General features: G+C 39.1%; 1 protein-coding gene across 1 annotated transcript; it reads right to left on the reverse strand.

The window, feature by feature from the left end:
* Nucleotides 1–601: 601 nt before the first annotated feature.
* On the reverse strand, nt 602–14,323 carry LOC122643765 (E3 ubiquitin ligase PARAQUAT TOLERANCE 3-like). The gene is made up of 15 exons (XM_043837347.1): nt 13,707–14,323; nt 13,140–13,239; nt 12,801–12,885; nt 12,525–12,691; nt 12,342–12,421; nt 12,168–12,233; nt 11,871–12,027; nt 11,634–11,782; nt 5,327–5,491; nt 4,944–5,237; nt 4,656–4,697; nt 4,089–4,341; nt 3,823–3,942; nt 3,452–3,530; nt 602–1,395 (listed from the first exon to the last, which is right to left on the reverse strand). The coding sequence occupies exons 1-15, from the start codon at nt 13,870–13,872 to the stop codon at nt 697–699; spliced, it is 2,622 nt and encodes an 873-aa protein (XP_043693282.1). The 5' UTR covers nt 13,873–14,323; the 3' UTR covers nt 602–696.
* Between the last annotated feature and the right edge of the window lie 1,263 nt (nt 14,324–15,586).

A 15,586-nucleotide genomic window follows, 5' to 3' on the forward strand; every position in this document is an offset into this window, starting at 1 on the left:
AACAGTTCCAAAAGGTTACGCCATCTCCTTCGCTATCTATTGATGACACAGCCGTTAAATGAACTAATTTAGAATATGTTTCGATGCCAAGAAAAGAAAAAAAAAATCAAAAATTTTTTTTTTAAAAGAGAAATAAACACATTAATCAATTTTACTTACTTACTCCACATTCTCTTGAGTGAATTAAAAAAAATCTTACATCAGATGTAAGACAAGAAATCAAGCCTATCTGAAAGCAGCATACCAGATAGCATGGCCTCAGCAAGATCGCCTATCTACTTTAATCAGCTGGGCCATCAAGTTAATCAGGTTTCTGGATTTTAAACCATTGGCTGTAACCATGGACTCTAACCAGGTGCCAACTGCCAATTCCAACTCCCCCCCCCCCTCTCTCTTCACACGAGACAAGTATTGACAGCTTAAAGTCTTATACAAAACATGTAATTAAATGAGCCAAAATATCAGACGAAAAATTATTTGATTTATTCTCTCTTTTAATTATGGAAAGAGTAAGAATTTCCATATCATGAGCATATGAAGCATTGGGAATTAAAAGGGGGGAGGGGGGGGTATACAGCTAGCGCTGTTTCCTTCTCTCGTTCACGTTCCTTGTGCGACTCCGAGAGTTCCGAGCCGTTTGGGCATCCATGGAAGAGAGAAACAGAGATATGTGGACAACCAGTACTTGGGCCATTCTTATCTGTGCTTGCTGCTGCGTCCCCGTTCACGTTCATACTCGCGGTGATGGTCTCTTCCGCGATCTCCATCTTGCTCTCGCTCCTGTTCTCTTGAGCTTCGAGATGGCCGGGCTTCATCTTCCCATTCCATGGGCGGTGGTGACGGCTGATACCGGGATGGCCTCCTTTTGAAATGTCGCTCGTCATCGCTCGAGTCGTGGTCCACAACGCTCTTCCGTCCTACTACTGTTCCAGCACTCAATGACGACACCACCGCTGCACCCTTTACCGGTGGCTTCAACCCGTCACGATACCCATTTGACGATGGCCTATTATGAGGAGATGCAGAGGGCTCGTAGCCCTTATTATTCCCGTTGGCGACAACTTCCTTACTAGTCCCTACAGAAGACGACAGCTTTCTCTTACTTCCTCCTTCGGGAAAGCTAATACGAGAGAAAACGCTGCCCTTGTGCTTGCGGTCCTCCGCGCCAACCTTGTTGGGCGCCACCGCAGCTGATGCCTTTGGAGCATTAACACGGTGGTGGCGGTGATCATGGTAATCGTCATCGGGATGGTGGTGCTCCGATCTCTTCTTCTCGAACCGAGTTAAGTCAGAATTAGGCCCCAACCGTACTGGACTCGACGGTCTCTCGGCTCGTTCATGAAGGAAGCGGTGGTGGGGCCGATCCGCCGCGCCTACAACACGGGACATTGACATCTGTTTGGAATGACAACAAACAAAATTACAATTAAGTACTGTTTGGAAATATGGATAACAAATCGTTACCCATCCCGACTTGCCATATAATCAGGAAGAAAGAACAGGGCCCACTAACACTACATATATATATATCTATACATTTTCTATTTCATCCAAAAAAAAAAACAGGGGCCACTTAAAAGCCAGCAGCATTAGTTTAAACCATTAAACTATCCCATAATTTCCCCCAAAATATGAAGATGAATAATGAGTACTGACCGGGTACTCTCCCATGCTGGTTATTTTTTAGATTCTCATCTCTCTTCTAACCAATTGTGTGGACTTTAGGGGTTAGATAGGTTAATTGGGTTATCCCTATTATTTTAAATCGCATCATTTACTTTTATTAATCAATATTATCATCCCAAATTGTACCCCTAAAAGACCCAATATCTGCAATTGTTTCGTTAGCATTGGCACTATAACGAACCATGGCAGGATCATTTAACCTATTGCCATTAGGCAAACTATTACCCATGTTGGCTCACCAACAGTGCCAAACGCAGAGATGATCACACTTTAGTCATACTAACGATTTAGACCATTATTTAGGCTGTGATTGGTATGCATTCTTGGAATGCACTCTACTTCAATTTCACATTCTTTGACAATAAAAACAATTACTTTTATCATCCCAGAATGCAAATCGACTTGGAACGCAAACCAAACACTACCTAAGTTTCTTAAATTCTCATCCCTGTGTTGGACCCTAGTGAAAAGTACACATAAATGACATGAGAAACTGGTGGATGCCTTGTCCACCTAGACTGCTTCATCCTTGAAAAATCTCCATATTAAAACCCAAAAGAAATTTCCAATTATAATGATGGGCTATAATGAAAGCATTTCATTTTGGTTTTGCATCAAATGGGGTATACAACATCTTCACCCAATAAGGACTCAATCATCCCAAGTCATCACTTGAATGTGATAAAAAAAATAGCTCATTTCATGAAAACCCTTAACAAGACCCACTTGTTACTTTCATGAAGACATGAACATCGCCATGATGACAGAGATGAGTTCATAATTGTTCCATTCAATGCCTTCCACAGGTTTAAACAGAGTCCTAGTGCCTACAAAGAATGCACAAGTTTCTGCGGCTAATACTTAGTTATGAAGCTAATCCCACATCGTAGAAAAAAGAGTGCATACTTTTTACTCTAATGAAATAATATAATGAGAAAATGTTCTCTGTGCTAGGGGGGGCAGGCTGCGCCCAGACACATGGGGAGTGGACAAAATGACCACCCCACCCCCTTGAATGGAGGAAATACCGGCCCCATGTGTCTGGCTGCAGCCTGTGCTGTAGCACAGAGAACATCGACCTTAATATAATATAGCTGTGTTTCCTGCACCGAGCACATTTCAATTACTGTATAACATTATACAGTGTACCAGATAACTCCACAATTTCATGCTGCAGGACTCAAGATTCTGAAATCATCACTAATGCCACAAACCTAATTAAAACCTCAATGCCAGCAGATGGCCCAACTGCCAACAGAGGTCAACCGCCTCATGCAGGTCATGCAAAACAGTGTCTTACATAATACCAAGCTTTGTGCTTTCAATTGGTCCACTGAAAGACAAGTATACTCAGGAACTCCAAAATAATGAACTTGGAAGCAAATCTCTCAAGTCTATGTGACAAATTAACACCCAATGGCAGCCAGGGCCCAGGATATTAGACTGTACAACCTACCCAATAAGGCCCCGACTCTTAATCAATTGTGTGTGTAGTCTCAATGGAAATCTACACAAGTAATACCCTCACATTTCTTGATCTTCTAGAAGATCAGTAAGTCTTTGGTGGAGGAGTCTTGATCCCAGCAACAAAACGCCGCCTTTTTTTTTTCTTTTTTCTCTTCGGAGAAAAAAATTAGAGAAAAGAAAATTATGAAAAACAGTGTTTTCGTGCCAAATTTCCATAATGCATGAAACACACCAACAACCATGAAGTACACATGAATAGAGAGGAACAAGCCAAGTTTGAATAATAAAAGAGACATACAGGTTTAGATTTCATTGAAGGAACATCACCACTGCTGCTAACTTCCCTACCACCTCCTCGTTCCCTAGAACATTCCCTGCTGCATAAGAAAACACCACTCTTCAAGTTCAATACAATTTTTGAAGGAAATTTTTATAAAAGAAAAGGAAAATTCTGACACTACTTTCACTGTCAGTCTCAGGCAATAAGAAACTATACTATCTCGAAATGCAGAACTCAACTTGTAGATGAGCTTCAAAATTATCAGTACTTGGTAATTAGGACAGGAGACATAGCTAACATCTAAAGCACTTTGGAATGACAACTATGCATAATTTCATTAAAGTAATGGTCGAGACTAGCCCTTCAAAGGTAAAATTAAAGCATCAAACCTTTCACCATGTCGCTCCATTTCACGCTTTCTCCTCAGGTCAGCCTTCCGAGCCTCAAATTCCTCCCTACTCATGATTGGCGGTACTGGGTTTGTGCCCATCGCTAATTCTGAGAGATCCCTGAAAATTTTGAAGTTTTATACGTAGATTTTAAGTGCTAGACAAAATAAAGCACCACAATGGCACGTATAAAAATTTGATTGACCAAAGAAACAAAAACTAAAGTTCAAGTGCCAAGAAGTACAGCATCACCCAATAGTTCAAACCTTTGGGGTGGTACAACAGGTAACATAAATCCTTGGCCTCCAACAAAAGGGTCTTGAGGTACAATTCCACCGAAGGGTACATCAAAGGGGCTGGGAGCATAACCCATATAGGGCATAGCACCAGAGTAAGGAGCGTATCCATCCATCCCAATTTGCATGCCAGCCCAGTATGGGTTATAAGCCGAAGGACCAAGAGGCATCATATAATTTTCAGCTGCAAAATCCTGAGAGGTTCTCCACTGCATATCTGCAGCTGCAACCATCAAAGAATTCATTTGTCAAAATTTTCTGGCAAAAACAAGAGAATAATGGAAATTGCAAAAAAGCCCCTACTTTAGTTGAAAATTCACAATAAAAAACAAAAGCCCAAGAAACCTTGAACTCAAGGCTTAATCATTTGCATTTTTTTTCCCTTCTTCCTGTTACAGATAATATCAATTGCATGCCCTATTAGGTTTTTACAGTTCTATGTTGCAATTTACAGTTCTTCGTTAATATCCGATAGATCATGGGACATGTGACATTGGAAGAATTTGGCTGAACAACATTGCGGTGGGAAGAACAAACCATTTAACGGCAAAAAGGCTTTCTTCTTCTTCTTCTTTTTCCCTGAAAACAAAAGAAAGTGTCAATAATATAACTGATTACCCTGGCTTCAACTAAGAAAATCTTATGACGTCTTTCACAATCCTTGGAAAGAGAGAAATGAGTAAAAGGAACTCAGGCCGCATCAGTGTGACAAACAGTAATAGCTACTCATCCACAGTTCTTAAGTTGTTTACCTGGATCAGCAGCTTGCAACTTTTGCTGTACTAACAGTGATAGCTATTCATCCATAGTTCTTAAGTTATTTACCTGGATCAGCAGCTTGCAACTTTTGCTGTACTTCTTCCTCAGGAAGTGGTGCACTGCATTGGGATGTTGCTTCCTTCATGCTTACAGACTCACGTGCAGCTTCAGAAACATCCATGGTTTTTGTAGTCCTACCTTTCACCACATATGGCTGTGGGGCACTCACGGTGGCTTTCTTTTCAGTCATCGAGTCCTTCAAATATGGAGTAACATTCTTAGGTGGTGGTAGTACATGGTCTCCCTTTGAAGTGGCAGAAAGAGTAGGCGACGATACTTTAGGTCGAGCAGATTCCATATCTAAAGAAAGAAGGCAGTTTATATTAAAAAAAAATATTTTAAAACAGTCAACCTGTAAAATATCACATCACTAAAAGACATTCAACAACCTTGTATTTGTGACATGCTCCCCGCATTTTCCGCACTGCTGTTATTTGACTCCAAAATTCGATTGATGGTATCCCTTAGTGTCTTGTTAGGTAGAAGATCATCTGCAAGTACATTTGTTGCCCCACAAACACACATCGACTTCGATATAATATGGTCCCTGATACCTGATTAAATTTCCACAAGAAATTCAAATCTCAGAACTTGACAAACATAATGTAGGGGGCACGACTTGGAAGAACCAAAACAAGCTATATTCCATTATTTACAAGTATAATCACGTAAATCATATCATAGCCCCACAAGTAGAAATGGATGATAAATTCTATTTTAAATATGCTACCTCTGAAAAAGTTGGTCAAACACTCTACCAATTATTTCAGCCTGTAGACAAGGATACCAAATATATAGTATAATAAAGCAAGCAATACATATATCACTGTCAAAATAACTAAGGAAATAAAAAGGTTATAGAGAGGGTGATGCCTTTAAACTACGTTATTTGATTCTATATTTTATTGGAAGGTCAAATAAGTCCCTCAAGTTCAGAAAACACAATGATTATAATTTTGGGGGACATATTTGGCTCAGTTTGTAATAAAGGTTGCACATGATTAAAAAGGGTGTACCCAGCGCACAAGGCTCCCGCCACTGCAGGGTCTAGGGAGGGTCATAACGTATGTAGCCTTACCTCCACTTCATAGAGAGGCTGTTTCCTGACTTGAAACCGCACCCACTTGGTCACAATGGACCAACCTTAACGTTGCGCCAAGGTTTGCCCACTAAAGGTTGCACATGATTCAGTCAAATATATTATCATAGGAAAAGTCATGAGCAGGATCTTGAAATCGTAGTTGGCGTCACCTAGGCTAGGAGACAAGGCGGATTTCAAGGGGTAAGGCGTGGGCATGCAGTCGCCTTAGGTCCAAGGCGTGTTTTTCTTTAAATATAATTTTGATTGATTTTTTATTCTATTTTTAATATTACTATTGGCTGTTTACAGAACCCTCATGCTGGGCTCATGCCTAAAAAAAAGAGAAGAAAAGAGGCCTGAGACGTGAGAACAGATTGAAATCCTCGACCTCGAATGCTGCTTTTTACTTTCTGTGAGAGGAAAGCTTGGTTGGCGACAATCATTCTTCTTCTTCTATGTTTTGGTTTTTCTTTATCTTCTCTTTCTTCTCCGTCTTCCTACTTCTCTGTTTTGGTTTTTCATCTCTCCTCTCCTTTTTTCTTCTGCTTATTTTCCGTTTTTTCCCCCACTTCTTTTCTGGTCATCGCTTTCTTTTCCTATCTAGTCGAGTAGCTGGCAATAAGATGTTGGGCAAAGAGAGAGAGCTGTGATTATATCAGAAGATCTCGTTATCTTTTGGGTTTCTTTGTTAAATTTAATTTAATATTACTTGGTTTGATTTACTGTCTCCACTCCACTGCCCTTGCAGTACTATTCTCCTTATGTATTAATTAAACGAATAAACAAAGGCAGTATACATCTTCTGGGTGGACTTGTTTGCCCTTGCCATACACTCAATGGGACTGTAGGGCTACAGCTGTGTTCATGAACCCTCTCTTGCTCCACTTGGATTGCCTTTTAAGTTTCAGCTCTTGCAGGAGATGGGATCCATGCTTCCTAGGAGCGGGCGCCTTGTCACCCCTCCACCGCCTTGGGTCACCTTGACAACTATGCTTGAAATTCAATATATCTTATAGGAGTTATAGCACTCATTTTGTACTACCAAGCATGTAAGTAAATGAATTATGGTTATGATTGTGGTAGTAGCTCTCAAACCTGTCTTTATCGTTCTACGATGGAGAGGTTACATAAAACAGACTATCAAAATCTCTGGTACTGAATCAGTGCCTTCTACTGGAGAACAAAACCAAGGAATCAACCATGTATTGATCTTCCCATGCCCTTCTTCCACTTCAGAGATTGGTGAGCTATAAAGATTCCTGCCTAGTCCCTACAATCTTACCCCTTTTTCTCAATGAACACCACATTCCTTTCTTTTCCTGTGCCTATACCTATTTAAACCCCCTCCCCTCCAATCATCTAAAGACAAGGATGGGCTTTGTCTGATGAAGAACAATCCTACTTCCAGAGCTGATTCCACCACACCAAAACTAGGAGTTTCTGCCTCCAACTCGCTACATATGATTCATCTAACAAAGATTGATCAGCCATTGACTTCTCTTTTAAACTGTCCCATTGTTTGTTGCTTACATCTATATGGATTATAAATCATCAATGCACAATTATCTATATTGTTTTATACACAGATTCTAGCAGAAGTTTCCATAACTACAAAGGTAAAAGGTAAAATTTCTATGTAACAAAGATCACAGAACTATTAACATCTAACAAGGATACAAGGTGTCTGTCATTGGTCAACAACAAATAGCACAAGCCAATACTTTATTTTTTTTAAACCCAAAAAAAAAAAGACCTGTAGTCAGTGCCTCTTCTCCCCTGCCAGACTAGTAATTGGGATTGGGCTTGGGAATGGACCATGGGTCCTGACAGACTATTATTAAAACTGCTCTTTCTTCTCAACCCTCCCAAATGCTTAACAGTCAGAAAGAGAAAATTTAGGGATTGGGAGTCCAAATGATTAAATCAAAGACATTTATTTCATCTTCAAAATGGATCCTTTTAGACCTTAAAGAGAGAGACTTCAAACTTTGGCTACTATTATGAATGTATTCATCTCATAACAGGATTACAATTTTTATCTACATACCCTAATCAACTCAGCCTTATCCCAACTAAATGGGGTTGGCTACATGGATCCATACCCTCCAATCAGCTCTATTCAAAGTCATACTTAATACCATAGTTGTCATGGCGTCGCCATGGCGTCCTGGCGCTGGGAGAGGTGGCATATCGAGCTATGCCATGGTGGATGTAAATATATCATTCGATATGGCTTCCATGGCGACGCCAGGACGCCATACCACGATATGTTGGCATATCAGTCGATATTTGTACATATAAAAGTTAGATTTAAATTTTTTTTTTTTAAACCATTTAATAGCTTAGATGCTTTGCTCCAAATCACACACACTGAAGAAAGACTATTGCTATCAAGCTTCAGTAAACAGGTTAGCCTATCATTTGATTTTTACTATTGCTTTCAATTATTTGATAGGTTAATCTATATTTTCAATTTTTCATACTTTCATATACACTAATGGATATTAGTTACACTGTCATGAATTAAACCATAGTGGCATAGTATATTAGTAGTAGTGTAGTACACTTTCATGTTGATTTTTGATGTTATAGGACATATATTATAGCATACTAAATGACATTAAAAATACAGAAAATAAAAAATTAAACATGGTCGACATGCTCGCCATGGCGCGACATGTCGATATATCGACGTGACACCCTTCCACCGACTTGGATCGCCGTGACGCCGTGACAACTATGCTTAATACAAGGCCCAAATTATGCATGTCTGTTTTTTACTTCTCCCGGAGTCATTTTAGGTCTGCTCTTGGCTCTTTTAGCTCCTTCAATCTAAATCCAATCACTCCTCCCTACTGGAGCATCTAAACGCCCATTGTACATGGCCATATCACCTCAAACGATTTTTTCATAGCTTATCCATGTAACAAAGCTACTCCCAAATCAGCTTTAATTTATTCATTCTTTGCATACTTTATAACATCCTCATCTCAGTTACATTGGGTTTAACTATCTAGAAGAAGGGGCACTTGCAGTGCATCAAGCTGGGGACCTTACCCTAAAGCAGTTCCTCTCCTTCCAGGACGACAAGGACGTCCCTCTCCCCTGCTACTGGGTCGACTAGTCAGCTTCTAAACAACAAGTCTTTCAGAATTCGAGAGAGAAACGAAGTATCAAAGGATGAATTAGGATTGGTGGAATTCTAGAGCGCTTGTATTCATTGAATTTGATTCGTGATGCCAGTGGAGTGATCGAAGCAAACCCCCCAACCACCACCACCACAACCACCATCAGGGCCACAGTTTGCTTATTCATCTTGTTAAACTTGCATTAAATTAAGTAATCACGGATGTATGTTCCTACTGAGGGTGGTCGTAGATCAGCTGGAAACAGATCCACACACAATCCTAAGGACAATCTTATCTAACCTTGAGACCACACCTTTTTTAGATTCCATCTTCCTCAGGTGCTTGTCTTCCCTGGCAAGGCAGTTTTAATAAGTAGTGAGCTGATATTCATCAAAGTACAAACATGACTAAGGTGATAGCATCTGTTAAAAATGTGATAGACTAGTTGTGTCATGTCGCACATTGATTTGAAGAAATAGCCATCTTCCTTTAAAGTTTTAAAAGAACACAGTCGATCATACAACACTCCATATGCATCTCTCTACTTCATCCACATCCTATTTTATTTTTTTGTGTAACATCATCCTCTATTCTTCTTCTTTATTTATAATTGAACCCAAATACCTAAGATAATCACGTTGTAGAATCTCTCTGTCGTCAATTTTCACCACCTCATTATCCATCCAAGTGTAACTAAAATTACAAATCATATACTCCGTTTTCATTCTACTTATCTTAAAACCTTTTGATTCCAAGGTTGATTTCGATAAATCCAACTTGGTCTTAATCCCTACTTTTGTTTCATCCACTAGAACAATATCATAAGCAAAAAGCATACACCAAGGGGCATGATCTTGAATTTCTTTGGTTAAATCTTCTATGTTAAGTGCAAACAAATAAGGGTTTAAAGCTGATCCTCGATGTAACCCAACTGCAATTGGGAATTGACTACCCTGACCCCCCCCAACAGATCTTACACTGGTCATCACACCAGTATAGATATCTTTAACTATGTCCACATATTTACTTGAAACACTTCTCGTCTCTAGTAGTGGCCACATTAACTCTCTCGGGACTTTGTCATAAGTTTTTCTAGGTCAATAAAGACCATATGGAGATCCTTGCAATCTCTAAATCTTTCCGAGTCTCCTAAGTAAATAGCTTTTGTCGTGAATCTTCCTGATATAAAACCAAATTGGTTCTCCGTAATAGTAGTTTCTTGTCTTAGGCGAGACAAAAAACTACATGATAGTATAGAGCATGTTATTAAGCATATTTTATAGCCAATTATATGAATACCGCAGTAATAGATTTTCAGATCTCATTATTTCTCGTTACTTGTGATAAAAAGGGCTTATCATTTATAACAATTAATTCAACCATGCAGATAAGAATCATAAAAACAGGCTTCTCTTAACTCTTGTGTTGGCTATGCAAAACCACTCAATGGTTTTGCACATAAGCACAGCACATTTAACACACTGAATGGTTCAGTTGGGAATATATTCCATAATCCAAAGGTCAGCCTCACTCCCATCCTGTACATGTCCAGGCATATCAGCAATTGGATTCATGTTGATGAATATTGCACGGCCAGACGAGTCAAAATGATGTGCCCTCACATAATAACATCTTGAAACTGAAAACGGCAGCACGTCTTGCCTACTAACAAACTCCCCAGCTACACATGTATTAGGTAAGACCACATGGTATCTGTTCCATGACCTGGCATCAAAACCGACTACTATAACTTCTCTTTCCATTGCTACCCCCATGTCTATATAACAACAATGATTAAATGTGGGTACTATGGAAAAGTGAAAAGACTCCACCAAATTACCATAATAAACAAATATTTGGGGAACCCAAAAAAAAAGATGGTCTTTTTGGGACAGGAGTAAAATCAAAGTTTAGCTCCTTAAATATCTCTCCTCCCAATTGTTCCTAACAGTCTATATTACATGGATAAGGGTGTGCTTCAAAATACAAAACTTATACAAGTACAAAGACTTTGCAAATCCCAAAACTTCTCAGGATGCTAATGAGATTTAACCTCTTCTCATTACTTTAGCATTTTTCACTTGGGTGAAATGGCCCCACACAAAAGAGTAATTCTAGAGGATGAACAATGCTAGCTCTATACTAAATGAGCAAGACAAGTTTCAGTTTTACATAGAAATGTTGGAATATTTCAATCTTTTGCCTCCCATTAAAAATTCATTATTTTCCAGAAAGAGAGAAATATTACACATTTATAATATATCTTTTCCTAGAAACAGTATCATGTTAAAATTTATAATAATTTTTAACAGTTCTCCCCCTTTCACAGCCATTCCTTTTGTCTCCTACATCCAGTTTTTGCTAGTAGCAGAGGAAAAATTATACGTATATAAGGTTGCAACTTTTAACATCAAGAAAGAGAGATCAGCATAGCTAGGAATACATAATTAAAGCATATAGTGGACAGCTAAACACTGGAACACTTACATTTGTCACAAAAACTCTTGAAACAGCACTTGCTTGTTAGAACAGCATCTTTCATTACTTCCATGCATAATGGGCATCGAAGTTCTGGAGGGAGTTCAGTCAGTGATCGAGTGGAAGGTATCCCTTCAATTTCCTTCTCAAAAGCAGCTCTGTTTTTATTTCAAAAGATTGCAATCAGATCATAATCCGCACAAACAACTGATCATCAACAAAAGATAAGTGGCAAACATATCTTACTCATTTGGCTTCAAAACAGCAACAGCACCACTTGGTAAGGCATATGAGCCATCTGGGTTAGCCATCAACATTGATTTTGGTATGCCAGTTGGAGGTTTCACCCTTTTGACGTCATAATTAGGGTCACCATTCGTAGGGCAATGCTGAATAAAATGCCCTGGACAGCACATACACACTCATACATTAACATTTAGAATACTAAACCCCACTGTAAAAATATAACTAAACAACACAAAATCTAAAAAACAAATGAGTAGAAAAAGAAGAACATGAACCATGAAGAATACTATAACATACCAGGCACCTTGCATCTGTGGCAGATGTAACCCATTGGAGGTGTCTTTCGCTCAAATCCACCCCGGCCTTCAGTATGAAAGTCATAGAATTTAGACTCACTAGAGGCATAACTTGCCTAACATATCCAATTAAAACTAAAATTCCACAAAATTTAATATAAGACTAAAAACTTACCAAAACCCCGGCCACCCATCATTCTTCCTCCCATACCCCTTCCGAAGCCTCTACCAGAGCCAAAGCCATCTTGAGTTTGCCTAAAAATCCAAATTAAAATTTCAAACATAAAAAACTTCCATATTGTCGGCAGAAAACAATCAATGTTTCACATGAGGCTATATAACAAGGATAACATCTTACTGCTGCCAGTCCAAGGCAGGAGTACCAACTAAAGCCTTAATCTTGCTATCCTCATCAGCTTTATCTTGGGGAGGAGCATCCTGGACCGCATTTCTGGACTGAACTGGCAACATTTCTGGAATGGCATACAAATCACTACCAAATTCATCCCATTCTGACTCCTCAGGCTGTAAAATCCAATGAAACAAATATTCACATAATTGTACCAGAGGCTTGCTATTCAAACCACCCAAAGACCGAATCATATCTCGGAGATACAAACTAACTAATGCTTACAAATCTTGTGACAGAAGCATCTGGCACAGGGTAGCTGCTCTTCACAGGTTGAGCATCCTCTACCTTGTTCTCTAATACTCTAGACCTGCAGTCGAACAAGAAGTTGCAAAACTCAACCATAACCTCAGAACTTACCTTGCAAGCAAGAACATATTTGAGGGGTAAAGGTACCAGAACAACTAAAGAATGGTAGAAAGCTAAAGCAATGAGACAAGTTCCATTGTAAACAGTGGAACAGAGACCATAAAAACTAGAACTACATTCAGCCTGAAGAACTATATTTAACCAGACAAAACTAGCAATCAAGACATGTCAGGATTAAAGGATCTGAGATAGTACTCGTCTTGTTCAGCAACAATGTTCATGCGAGGCTGTCCAGGAACCCGACGAATTAAAACAGAAGTATTTTTTGGTATCAGCGTGGCTTCATCAAGGTACTCTGAAATTGCAAATCAAAGAACAGAACGTCTATAAAATACTGCAAAGATATTAATCCACCCACGTAACCAAACATATTAATGATTGAAACATAGTCCCAAACCCCACCAAATCAACCTAGAATGAACAACCTAACTATGCAATTTATAAGCACGATCTCATAACTCATAATCCCTCCTCAAAGCTGACAGCAACTGGCCTTAAATTTTCAAATCATAATCTCCCTCAGCCAAAATCCCAAGCCTTCTCGCGCCCAACAGATGCTCTGAGTAGTATCCAGTTGTATATTGATCAACAACTATCAATACACCAATCAGAAGAAGAGCATGCCTCGGTCCGAGCTAGTTCTAAGATGCTACAACTACTGAAACTTGGGAAAGTAAAAAATTGTGACGAAACGCACAATGACCTATAAAGTTATGCTAATATTTAAGATGTATCCATAAAACCTTAGGAAAAAGGACCAACCTTGATTAGTCTGGGCGTTGGTGACCATGAGGTCAAAGTCCGTACCCCTGCCCAAGTGCTTGGATTCAAATATTTTTTCTTTCAAATTCGCAACTGATATGAAATGACCGTCAATAGAAATAGAGTCGTAATCTTTTGCACTTTTAAACTTATAGTAAACAGCCATGTTTCCTTTTCCTTTTTTTCCCCTCTGCTCTAAACGTAAGAGAAATTGAAAAGAACAATTGCAGAAAATTGAAAGGCCGTAAAAAGCCCCCCAATAAGGACTTGATATTGAACTTCAAAAAATTAAAATGAAAAGATAATGAGTACAAGTAATTATCTCCTTTTCCCCCGTTGGGCGACTTCTGTTATTCAACAATGACCCTATGAATAAACAGGAATCTCTTCGAAACAGAAGCAACCTCCAAGAGTCCAATCGTTATTCGAAACACGAAAGATATCTTCAAATTTGATTTTTGACTGCTTAAAACGGCAATTCCTCCTCGAACGATCTACAAGAGAATTCTTCAAAGGATGAATACCAATCGAAGCCTCCGACGAGAAACTCGTAGCTTGAACTCCACCGAGCGTATAAAATTTTGACGCTTTCGATGAGATTGCAACAAAGCCCATAAAAGAAGCCTGAAGAAGAAAGAATTGATGGTTACAGTATCAAAACCCAAAAGATGATCACAACCGCCAGCTTCCACGAACCGATCTTGTCAAACCAATGCCACCTCAACAACAGATTCAAGGTCTGCAGCACAAGCCACGAACTAATTTCATGTTCCGGGAAAAGAAACAAAATACACCGAAAGAAAACAGTGCTTCGAGGAACAAGATTCCAGGACCAAAATCTAGCATGAACAAATAAATTGTTCCTGAAAATTCAGTGGATACCGAAGGTAATGAATCCTTCGAACGAGAGATGATAAGATGAAGGAAAACTAGGGTTCCTGACAGATGAATAGATAAGAACGGAACAACGACGCAGAGCGGCGCTCTCGAGTGTTTCGGTTTTCCGATTTTGATTATTGCAATAGAAATTGTGGCCTCTGAGCCTTAATTATGTTTCCCATGAGTCATGAGTCACTCAAGACTCAAGAGACACCTGTGGTTAAACCTTGGTTTAAGGTTTAAGTCATTGTCTGAAAAAGCTGTAGTCTAGTAATCTAGTTCACAAAGCTTAACCATGGTTAAATTAAGTATGTCATTCGAATGGGGTAAAGTGCCACGTCATCTAATAATGGGTAAGTTGGGTAAGGAGCCATAGCTGGGTAGTTGGGCCTACCCACCGGCCAGCATTAGGCCCAAATCCATCCAACTTGTCCGCATCTTTCTTTTTACTATGACGTCACAATTCAATTAGATTAAATTTTTTTTTTTTTTGAAGTGTTCACTGTCAAGGAGTGTGGCTCTGCTCCCACGTGCACTGGGCCAATGGAGAGCGGTTCGGGGCATCAAGTGAAGCATCATTTGCACATTTTATGGGGGCAGACATTTCGTCTTCCATGTGTTTAAACGTAAGCCATACACTCTCAAGTAGAGTTTTTCTACATTTTTTATTTTTGAATAATTGTTGAAAAATTCTATCTTATTACATAAATAAATATTATAAAAATGTTGGACACGCAGTCAAGATGCCCAACGTGTGTCATCCTCCCTCCTTCCTTTTTGGAAAAGATCTCATTGCCTTCTTGTATTCAGTCCTATGATTGATGTATATTGCTAACGTATCAAAAACTGTCGGCATACCCAACCCTCTCCTATAAATGTTCATCAAAATTTTTTCCTTTTTGAAGAAATATGTTCATAAAGTCAAAAGTAAAGTTATAAAGAATAAAGTATAGCCATGAGTTTTCCTTTTTTCCAAAATACTATTAGGTAGGGCATAAAAC

This window comes from Telopea speciosissima, chromosome 10 (genome assembly GCF_018873765.1).
Source record: "Telopea speciosissima isolate NSW1024214 ecotype Mountain lineage chromosome 10, Tspe_v1, whole genome shotgun sequence".
Lineage (NCBI taxonomy): Eukaryota > Viridiplantae > Streptophyta > Magnoliopsida > Proteales > Proteaceae > Telopea > Telopea speciosissima.